General features: G+C 36.5%; 1 protein-coding gene across 1 annotated transcript; it reads right to left on the bottom strand.

The window, feature by feature from the left end:
• Positions 1-3,765: 3,765 nt before the first annotated feature.
• Positions 3,766-11,817, bottom strand: LOC132132154 (sigma non-opioid intracellular receptor 1). The gene is made up of 4 exons (XM_059544450.1): positions 11,512-11,817; positions 10,957-11,157; positions 4,541-4,633; positions 3,766-4,450 (listed from the first exon to the last, which is right to left on the bottom strand). Exons 1-4 carry the CDS (start codon positions 11,654-11,656, stop codon positions 4,221-4,223), a joined length of 669 nt encoding a protein of 222 aa, XP_059400433.1. The 5' UTR covers positions 11,657-11,817; the 3' UTR covers positions 3,766-4,220.
• Between the last annotated feature and the right edge of the window lie 201 nt (positions 11,818-12,018).

Below are 12,018 nucleotides of genomic sequence, written 5' to 3'. Positions count from 1 at the left end.
AATGGTGGATGGGGCGTGATGTCTCGCCAGCTCAAACAAAACCTGCAGAGAATCATAACAGGAGGAAAATCATTGTTCTGCAGAGCGCAACCTTTTCATAAAGCAATAAAATAACACAAATCTGAGAAAATGATGTGCTCAAGTCTCTTCTGAACCGAACCAGCTTCTCAGAGTCTCCCCTCCACTTGCTCACAATACTGGTCCTTACAGGAGTAAACCCTTCCTGGTGACAGAATCCAGTGAACAGCTGTGGATACTGAGAAAAAGAGGATAGGTGGTTAGTGGTGGAACTAGATGGTTGCTATGGTGTTTTAGGTGGTTGCTGGGGTGCTACTAGGTTATCTGGGTGGTTGCTAGGTGGTGCTTCTAAACAGTTGTTAAGTTGTTCTGGGTTATTAGAAGAATGTTGCTATGACATTTCTAAAATGTCCCAAATGTGACTCAGATATGTTGTAGCTGTGAGTTTGCTGCTAGGTTATTGCTGTGATGCTCTGTCTATTACAGCATTGTTCTGAGTGGTTATTAAATATTTACTAGTGTGTTATGGGTGGTCACTTGGGTATTTTGAGCGGTTGCTGGGTGCTTGCTATGATGCTTTGAGGTGGTTACAAGGTTGTCGTTGTTAGTCATATTACTAGAGTGTTCTGGGTGTTTGCTAAGCAGTTACTAAGTTCTTCTGGTGGTTATTTAGGCATTTTCTAACATGTTCTGTAGTGTGTTGCTAGGTTGGCTGTTGCCATTGTGCTCTTTGTGGTTTGTTAGGCAATAACAGCATGCACACACCACTTTTCTGGAAGATGCCTTACCAGACACCACTAAAACAACCAAAATCAATAGTGTTTATTGACTTCACACTAAGGTGAATAACAAAATCTAATATTTTCATCGACCAATTAACTGTGAGACTCCACTTCATCTAATACATGAAAAGGTTCAAGTATTGACAAAACTGAGCCTCAAAATATCTTTCAGCATAATATGAATCGTGTTCTTCATACAATTCTTACTTTATGTGCTACAAGCAGAAATAAGCCGTGCAAGCAGAATGTCCAGATAACTCCTTCACCACATGATTGAGTCGGGGAAGACAAATAATGTTTGTATTTCCTGTTTGTCAGGAACGTATTGTAGATTTGTAGACATCAGCAGAGAGGCCAGAGATGAGGCAGAGATGTGAGCGGTCAGATTGGATGGTATTCAGGTATAGATTTCATGTCATCTCAAGAAATAACCCAGAGCCCGGCTTTCCTCTAGCCTTTAGTGGAGATGTATTCAGAATCGAAGGCAGGCAGCAGCTTGAGAAATACCAAAGTGTTTAGCGGCCAAGCACCTTAATGGGGTAGACGACAGCTTCTTTGACTAATCGCTTGGCAGACTCCAGGACTATAATGTCGTCTCAACGCACGGTGGGGTTGTGTAAATAGATATCCTTTATGGAGAGACAGGAGAGAGAGATGAAATAGAGCACTTCACTAATACATGTTTCACCTTCTGAATGTATCTGCACACACACACACACACACACACACACACACACACAATGATATTGGGATGTGTCACACTATATTATAAAACAGACTATATGCTGCTCTCTAGTGTTGAATCAATGTTGGAATTACACAAAATATATTTTTTATTGTCAGAAATATATCTGATTGTCCTGTTTTTATCTTTGCATGTAAAATATGGTATAAATTGGTGAAACATCAAAATCAAATGTATGAAGATAAAGCTTATTTAAGGTATTTTGCATTGTGACATTATTTATTTTATACAATTTATTTTCTACTAGAATCTTTACTCTGAATCTTTATTCAGTATGTGAGCTGTAATTCAGATTCAAGCAGTAATTTTAAAATATGATTTATCAATACAATTTATATTATTAAATATATAACTATTTTTATTTATTTTTTTACATTTGCAAAGTGCAGTTTTTAAAATTGACTGTACTGTTAATTTTGCAAATGTGTGTGTATATAATTTATTTTCTACTAGAATTTTTACTTTGAATCTTTATTCAGTGTGTGGACAGTTAAGTTAGTTTCAAGCATACTTTCATGATTTTTTGAAAATATGATTTTGTTAATACAGATTGATTTTCTGTACTGTATCACTGTAATAATTTAAAATGAATCATCATTGAGAAAAAATAAAATAAAATAAATGTTTATGGTTATGAGGATTATTGTGGAATATGCTTAACTGTCATAAAAAATAAATAAATAAATAAATCTTAGTAGTCCTGAAAAGGCTTCACTGTCTTCATATTAAGTGTATTTTTATTATTACTTTTATGGTAAAATGACAGACTTTATCATATTTCCTTAAAATAGCTTCAACAAACTGCCACACAAGGAAGCAATTTCCTAAACATCGACTTACTCAGCTAATAAATGCTGCAAGTTCCCTCATATCACTGTCAAATCATCCCAATGAAGGCACTATGGGTTTCAGCCAACGCTCCTGTCAGACAAAAGGGATTTCTGTGTTAATCAACAGAATATCACAACAGCTTCCAACAGAGCTTAAGTTGCCTTGAACCTGAATGAAACACAGTTAGCCTACTGAGAAATCTGTGCAGGACAGGACTGAGTCACAAGCGGCAGCTTTAACTGCATGTATTTTCTTATCTTTAAATGTTCTTGGGGTAAAAGTACTATACATATCTTCTTTTACCGCAACTCTTTACAAGCTTTACAAACTCTCTCCTATAAAGGGATAAAAAATGATACTGAATGATACTGAACTTTATGTTATTACATTATTGCTTAACAATTCACTGTTTAATGTACATGCAGAAACATAACAGAAATGTCATGAAACTTTGATATGATACATTTACACACACACAAATGTAACTGCACATCAACTACTGATCTTTTAATTATAATAGAAAATATATATTTATAATTATAAAATAATCATTCAACAATATTTATGAAGTTTAAAATAAATGAAGTGTAAAGTCTCACCTTGTTCTGCCAGTGTCTTTGTTATTATTATTATTATTTTTTTTCCAAATAATCTCCGCTGGTAAATGGCGCCAAATATTACATCAAGGGAATTGTAGTGATCCATTAAATATCGTTGTTTAGCATGAGAAAAAAGGACGCGATATTGATGTGCGCATGCGCAGTAAACATTGGTAGGATAATCTGACGGGTAGGATAAAATGTCAGGACACCGGCACTGCCACTGATCACCAGCAGAAAAGACTACATATGCGTTATGTTTATAATATATATATATATAAATAAAAGAATAATGCTAACCTATAATGCTATATATATATATATATATTTGATAAAAAGAACTTTAAAATCCTGTAAAATTACTAATATTTTGAAATATTTTTACAATTTAGAATAACTGTTTTCTATGTGAATATATTGTTTATTTCTGTGATCAAAGCTGCAGTTTCAGCGTCATTACTCCAGTCTTCAGTGTCACATGATCCTTAGCCTATACATTTTTTTTCTCTCTCTCTTTTTACTCACCCAGAACTTTTGAATGGTATTGTAATGCATCAGTTTCCACAAAAACATAAGCAGCAAAAACTTGTTTTCAACATTTTCAAAAAAGTTTTTTTGGTTTTAAAAAATAAACTCTTTGTACATTATAGAAAAAAAAATAATATATATATATTTTTTTTTCACATTCACTTTTACGGATACATAACAGAACACAAAATAAATTAATTTCTAAATAATTGAGCAAATACATTAATAACCGAATAAATAAAAAAGAAGACTTATTCAACAATACTGATTAATGGTTTTATTCTATTCAAACAAAGACACATCAGTTTTGAACAGTAATTGTATTTCATAAAAAATTAAGCAAAAATTAACATTCGCTGTCTACTGAAGAGTCTGATCTGGAAATATGGAAAACTATCTTCTGATTTTTATCCATACCTCGTATTAACCGTGGACAATATTGAAGTGTTGAAACATCTTGCCATGTTCAGACACGGACACTGGACCACAAACAGTTTGTTGACCGACAAATATGTTTCACTTTTAGAAAAGACATTTGATAAACTCTTTGTAAAATATGGAAAATAAAACTTTAATCATTGTAAAAGTAATTACATTAAGTGCTTTCCATACAGACAATTCAACATGTTGCCGTTTCTCCATTAGCAAACGAACACCTGATGTTGTGATCAATTATCGGACTAACAAAGGGACGTTACGTGTGGCGTCGTGCGTGTTTCAGAGGACGCCGGTCTCAGTGAGGAAAGTGCTAGCCTCCAGGATCATACCCTTCACATAAACACGTACAGTATAAAACAGAGTGAGAAAGTCCTGGGTGCTGAAGACGGTGTCGGCCAGAGCGAAGCCCAGCGTGGAGGGGATGAATCCTCGGCCGTACTCCACCATCCAGGTCCCGGCGCTCCACTGCACTGACGTGGCTTCTCCCACCTCGTGTACGATCGTGTCTCCTGCCACCACAAACACGGGCAAGCTTCACGCCTCAGATCTGAAAGCATTGTTAGACTGAACTGTGTGTGTGTGAGGTATGGCTGTAGTACCTGGATAGTAAGTCTCGCTTTTAGTGCTTCCTTCTTTCCACTGCCTGAACATCCCAGAAATTATAGTGTCTGAAATTTCTGCCCAGTAGCGACCTAAAGAAGATTAAATATGAAAGCAATGGGGAGAAAAAATAAATAAAAACACTCATATTTAGAGTCAATGTTGCATATATATATATATATGATACCATTATAGTATTTATTAAGATTTTTAAGATTTAGATTTTTTTTAATTACCAAAACATAAATATATATAATTATTATTATATTGATTAAAATTAAAATAGCACTGTTTTATATATATATATATATAGTAATAATAAAACAATATTACAAAATTACAATATTCTGTAGTTTTATTAATTGTAGTAATACTTCAACTTCTTTTTTTTTTCCATCATTTATTTATAAACTTTTTAAAGAATTAACAGAAAGTTTCATACAATTTAAGTTATAGCTTTTCCCCCCTTTATAACCCTTTCCGCCAAAATAATTAACCATACATTACATAAAGGTTAAGACAATAATAATACTCATAACATCAATAAAAAAAAATAAATAAATAAATAAATAAATAAATAAAAAAAAAAAAAATATATATATAATAAAAATAAATAAATAAATAAAAATAATAATAATAATAATAATAATTAAAAAAAATACAAATACATAGCCAATAATACAATTTCCTAACATATTCGTGGTCCTTACACAATTATAAAGCAAAACTCCAATTGGTTATTAATATTTAACATTGATCAATAAGTGTGAGAGTCTTCATCTTCTCAAAATGTGTAATCATGGGTTGCCAAGTCTTATAAAAAGTTTGGACAGATCCTTTCATTAAATATTTAATTTTTTCTAATTTTAAGTATGACACTAGATCACATAACCACATTGAGGCTTTAGGGGGGCTTGTAGACTTCCACTCCAATAGTATTCTTCTCCTCGCCAGTAAGGTGGCAAAAGCAATAACATTTTTTAATTTATTTGTCAGTGATACTCCATATTCTGGTACTCCAAAAATAGCAATTTCAAAACTGGGTTTTACATCCAAATTAAAGGCCTCATTTAAAGTTTTAAATATGAATGTCCAATAGTCACTCAGCTTTTCACAAGCCCAAAACATATGAAAAAAGTCTACTTTGTCACCTTTACATCGGTCACACAAATCATCAACATTTGGGTAAATTTTTGAAAGTCTATATTTTGTGTAGTAGGCGCGATGAAGGACTTTAAGTTGTATAAGGCTAAGGCGTGCACACGAGGTTGATCCATTTACTCTACTAAGAGCCTCATCCCAAATTTCGTCAGGTATTTCACTCCCTATGTCCTTTACCCACTCACCTCTTGTTCTGTCAATTAAAACATCATTTGAGGACATAACCATCTTATATATTGCTGCAATTTGACCTTTAAGAAAAGTAGGAGATTGTAAAATTTTATCCAATAGTGAAGTAGGTGGCAAGTCAGGAAAAGTTGAGCTCTGAGCTTGAACAAAGTGTCGGACTTGAAAGTAACGGAATAGGTTGGACTGTGACAGCTGGAATTTCTCTGAGAGGTCATTAAAACTGGCAAATGTGCTGTTTATATAAAAATCACTACACCTGGCCAAGCCTACCCTCTGCCATTGTGCATACGTTAAATCTATTTTACCAGCAGGAAACAAATGATTATTACAGAGAGGGCTTAGCATAGAAGAGTTACTGAGTTTATGCCTTTGTCTAAACTGTGACCATATTTTAAGTGTAGAACGTACAACTGGGCTCGATGAGTATTTAGAGGGAGAGAATGGTAGCTTCATTGTTATTAGAGCAGAAAGCGATGTAGAAATACAAGTATTTGCCTCCGCCTTACACCAATCAACCTCAGGGGACGTATACCAACAAATAATTTTTTGAAGATTTGCAGCCCAGTAATAGCCCATAAAATTAGGTAGAGCTAAGCCTCCCTGGGGCCTTTGCCTTTCAAGGAGCTCCTTGCGAATTCTAGGGTTCCTTCCCCCCCACAAGAATGATAGTATGGGTTTATTTACAGAACGGAAGAATGTTTTTGGCAGAAAAACTGGAAGTGACTGAAATAAGTATAAAAATCTAGGTAAGATATTCATTTTTATACAATTTACTCTGCCTGCTAGAGACAAGTGCAATGCATCCCATCTCTGAAGATCAGACTTAATATTACTAGTGAGTGGTAAAAAATTTTTTGCATATAAACCTGAGAAAGTACGAGTAATATGGACTCCTAAATATTTAAAACCAGATTGAGAGATGCGAAATGGGAGGGATGCCGCATTGATTTGTAAAGCAAGAGGGTTAATCAGGAAACATTCACTTTTAGAAAGGTTAAGTTTGTATCCTGAAAAACTGCCAAAAATGGATAGTTTCCGCACTATTTTTGGGACGTTTTCAACTGGATTTGAAATGTATAACAGAAGGTCATCCGCATATAAAGAAACCCTGTGCTCCATCCCCATTCGATCAATGCCCTGTATAGACTGCAAGGATTTAAGCATAATGGAAAGTGGCTCTATTGCTAATGCAAAAAGAAGAGGGCTTAAAGGGCAACCCTGTCTCGTACCCCTTAGTATTGGAAAAAATTGTGAACGTATTTTGTTTGTTATAACAGATACTTTAGGATTAGAATACAACAATTGGACCCAGGATATGAATTTTGGACCAAAACCAAATTTCTCCAATACTGCGAATAGATAGCTCCACTCCACTCTATCAAATGCCTTCTCCGCATCCAGGGATACCACCACCTCTGGGACCTCCCTGGATGCAGGAGAATACAGAATACCAAGAAGCCTCCTTAAGTTGGTGAATGAGTGGCGACCCTTAATAAAGCCTGTCTGATCTTGGGATATTATTTCTGGTATAACAGTATCTATTCTAGAGGCCAACAATTTGGCAAGAATTTTAACATCAACATTCAGCAAAGAGATTGGCCTGTAGGAATTGCACTCTAGTGGATCTTTTCCAGTCTTCAAAATGAGTGTAAGAAATGCCTCTGTGAGAGACGGTGGCAATTCTGTATTGTTTAGAGAATTCTCAAACATTCTCAGAAGAAGCGGAGCTAATTTGGGAGCAAAAGCTTTATAAAATTCGACAGGATAACCGTCGGGGCCGGGGGTTTTGCCATTTTGCATTGCTTTAATAGAATCTAAAATTTCTTGCAGCTCAATTGGTTGTTCTAATCTATCTTTATGATCTGGATTAATAGTCTGGGTATTCAGGTCCTTCAAAAAGGTTGACATGCCTGATAAATCCCCACGAAATTCTGAAGTATATAAATTTGAATAAAATGTTTTAAAAGTTTCATTAATTTCTTTAGGATCCACTGTCAGTTGTTGTGATGCGTTGCGAATCTGTGGAATTAACCTGGAAGCTGATTGACACTTTATCTGATGTGATAATAAACGGCCCGCTTTTTCCCCATGTTCATAAAAATTCCCTTTAGACCAAAGCAGATTTTGTTGAGTCTTTTCAATTGATATCTGATCATATTGTGCTTTAATTTCCACTCTCTTTTTAAGCAGTTCATCAGAAGGGGATAGAGAGAGTTGTTGATCTAATTTTTCTATCGAATCAATTAGTTGTTGTAGTTTTGCATTTCTCTTTTTATTACTGGATACAGAATAAGATATAATTTCACCTCTAATGACAACTTTAAATGTCTCCCATAAAGTCAGTGGTGATACCATTTCTGAATCATTTGTGTGCAGGAAGTTATCTATCGCCACTGATATATGTTTGTGGAAATTTTTATCTGCCAACAGAGTAGAGTTTAGTCGCCAAGTAGGGCGCTGTGTAAAATGTTGAATAAAACGAAGGTCAAGAAGTAATGGTGCGTGATCTGATATTATAATTGCTGAATATTGAGTATTTTCCACTAAAGGAAGTATTGTTTTATCTATAAAAAAATAATCTATTCTTGAGTATGAAGAATGGACAGGGGAAAAATAAGAGAATTCTTTCTTTTGCGGGAATAAAAATCTCCACGGATCCAGACAGCCCGTTTGTGCCATGAAAGTAGAGAGAGCTTGGGACATTTTAGACTGGAGCATGGATTTCGGATTCGAACGATCTAGAATTGGGTTAATAACACAATTCAGATCCCCGCCAAAAATTAATCGATGTGAGTTTAAGTTGGGTAAAAGTGAGATAATTTTATGAATGAAATTAACATCGTCCCAATTGGGGGCATAGACACATACCAGGGCAACAGGGGTGTGAAACAAATCACCTGTCACAATAACAAATCGACCCTGAGGATCTGAAACACATTTGGAAGGGTAAAACTGTACTTTCTTATGTATTAAAATCGCTGTTCCTCTTGCTTTACTGTTGAAGTGGGAATGAAAGACTTGCCCAATCCATGTTTTTTTGAGTCTCATATGATCTGATATCTGTAAATGTGTTTCTTGCAGGAATGCTATTTCAGTTTTTAATTTTTTAAGATGAGCAAAGATACGAGCTCTTTTATTTGGCCCATTCATACCTTTAACATTCCAGCTAGTGAACCGAATAGTAGACCCTCCTGTACTATTTGAATCACACATTAATCAATCATTAGGATATAAAGGAATAATGAATAAGACCACGTCTCCATTGCATGCCAGGCAAGTAAAGAAAAAAAAAAAAAAAAAAAAAAAAAAAAAAAAAACCCTTGGCGGTTACCATCCCAACCCAGACGAAACTGAACTTTTCCTATATTTGTCTCAAGAACAAAGACAAATTGCAGGCCCCTATTATCAAACCCCCAGTAGTCCCTCAACTGACTTAAAACCATTCCAACCTATAGGGAGCAACCCGACCGTTACCCTTATGAAGCATTATTAGTGTTTAAAACACTTTTAACTTAACTCGGTGGAGTGTGTCTATGTCACAAAACCATCAGCTTGTTTGAGTTAGGTTTAGAACAACAAACTATTTTCAAAGTCACAAAAAAATTAAAGTATTTATACCTTTTTCAACCGTCTCAAGAAAAATCAAATAATTATCCGTCATCCTTCGCTCAAAAGGGAGACCTTGAGCGTAAGAAAATAATTAAATAAAAAATCCAGGAAATCCTAAACATTGATGCGTTGATCGTAGAACTGTTTCGCCTCCTCCGGTGTGTTGAATATGAAAGTTTCTTCATTAAAAGTCACTCTCAGACGAGCCGGGTAGAGCAATTGAAATCGAATGCTCTTCTGATAGAGTGACTGCTTAATGCCGTTGAAAGACGCGCGTTTCCTTGACAGCATAGCGCTGAGATCTGGGTAGATTCTGACTGGATTCCCCTTGTATTTCGCCTCATGCCGCCTTGACCATCGCAGTAATTGCTCCTTTTCTTGAAACCTGTGAAAGCACACCACAAATGGACGTGGTTTACGGCCATCAGCTGGCTTTTGACCGGGTGATCGATGCGCTCTCTCAAGTGCTGGTGGCTTGTCGAAGACCTCCGTGCCCGTCACCTCTAGCAGCATCTCAGAAATGAACGTAACAGGATCTTGACCGTTTTCGCTCCCTTCTGGAATGTTCACAATCCTCAGGTTTGCCCTTCGCGATCTATTCTCCAAATCTTCAATGCGGTCAATGAGAGATGTGTTCTGCGCTTGCAAAGTTTTTATTGTGTTTTCGGCCACTGTCAGTTTTTCAAAATTCTCCCCAACCAGGGATTCTGTCGCGACCAAACGGCTTTGAAAGCCATCCACAGTCTCTCTCAGTGCATTTACAGAGCTTTGTAAAGGACCAATAGATTCCCGAATCAAGTCAGAAATGTCTTCCCTGATACTGATGCGCTGTTTAGTTAATTCAGAGATCAACTGGTCCATGGAGACAGATTCAGAAGTTTCCGTCATGGCCTGTTTTTCGAGATTAGAGGTAGCGGCCATGGTTGCTAACTTACCGGCAATGCTAGCATTAGCTCTCGTGGTCGGTGGGGCTGAGGGGTGCGGTTGCTTCTGCTTAGTGTGACTCATAATTCACCAAGCAATGTTCTAACGCGTATATCAAAAATGACTGACGCTAAATGGTGTGTAACAAGTTTAGTTTGAAAATGTAGGTCGGGAGCCCTTCTTCCTTCGACCTCACGCCTTCATGGCTATACCGGAAGTACTTCAACTTCATCTTATTTTATTTTAGTTTCAGTTTACTGTTAATGGTGATTCCCATTAGATTATCAAAATAGTAATACAGTATTTTTATGGTACTAAAGAAAAAAATATTGCCATACAACATACAACTTTTTTGCAACAAGTTTACAGATTGTAGTGCTCAATTTCAAATAATAACCTCACAGTGCAAAATAAATATATAAATATAAATCATAATGATCTTACAGTACCCTTCATGTTAGCAAAATATATCTTTTTATTTCTTTCTTTACATTTTGAGGACAAATAGGGCCTTGGGATGTTCTTGACCCACCTGAGTGTCCGCCTGTGTCCACGGCCGTCCCGAACAGCAGCACATACTCTGTGAGAGAGGCGTGCAGCAGACACATGGAGCCCATCCAGCCGCCCGCGTTCACAAACACCCACTGCAAGTCCTCATCGGGCAGGATGTGACCCGGGTACCTCTTTCTCAGCTCCAGCACCACCTTAGAGAAGGCTTGCTCGTGGTCCTGGCCTGAGAGAGAGAGAGAGAGAGAGAGAGACACACACACACACACACACACACACACACACACACACACACACACACACACACACACACACACACACACACACACATCCAGCTTTATCTATCAGAGGAGTGACAAGCTATTAGATGAGTCATTATGTTATCACTGTGGTATCTGCTCAAAATATATTTTAACCAACTCTTTTATATAGACAATAAGACCATGACTTTGAAGCTCTTCGTTGCTTCAAATTGTAAATAATTGTAAATAATTTCTATAGAGACCAGTTATCGCAATATCTTAGCAGCAGATGTTACTTCAGAATAGAAACAGGGTAAGTTATATGTGTGTTTCCTCACCTGCATACTGTTTGGCTAACCTGGCAACGTCTTCTTTTGTAAAGACATACTGTTTATTTGCCATCCAGTATCTTATAAACTGAACAGACAACACCAGAAAACCAAGAACCAACACCGTTTTTAAAATAACTCTTAATAAAGACATCGTGACCTGACCACAAGTGACTGTTTAAAAGTAACACGCTGCCTGAGATCGCAAAAGACATTAAACAGACTTCATTCAGACACACGGCATGGCACACATGAAAGGTGACGGACGCTGACGCGAGGTGACGTCACGCCTGGGGCAACCAATCGGCTCCCACAAACGGCGAGGTCTAGTCCAATGAAATCGCTTGGGGCGCTGCACGGAAGAAGGCGGCGCGAAGGTGCGTCATTATCATCAACATTGCTACTAAAATGCGCAAAATCTACAAGCGCTCTTTGTTAGTACAGTAAAGCATATCTAATAAATGAATACGTTTATGTATGCGGTATTATTTATATTCTCGAGGAAGCTGTAGACTT

This window comes from Carassius carassius, chromosome 49, assembly GCF_963082965.1.
Source record: "Carassius carassius chromosome 49, fCarCar2.1, whole genome shotgun sequence".
Lineage (NCBI taxonomy): Eukaryota > Metazoa > Chordata > Actinopteri > Cypriniformes > Cyprinidae > Carassius > Carassius carassius.
This window is presented reverse-complemented; position numbering and strand designations above follow the sequence as displayed.

Coding starts and splice junctions, on each gene's coding strand:
- LOC132132154 (XM_059544450.1), bottom strand. CDS start 11,656: ATGTCTTTATTAAGAGTTATTTTAAAAACGGTGTTGGTTCTTGGTTTT. Junction 4,634..10,956: donor GGACACAGGCGGACACTCAG/GTGGGTCAAGAA, acceptor AATCTTCTTTAG/GTCGCTACTGGGCAGAAATT. Junction 4,451..4,540: donor AAGCGAGACTTACTATCCAG/GTACTACAGCCA, acceptor TTGTGGTGGCAG/GAGACACGATCGTACACGAG.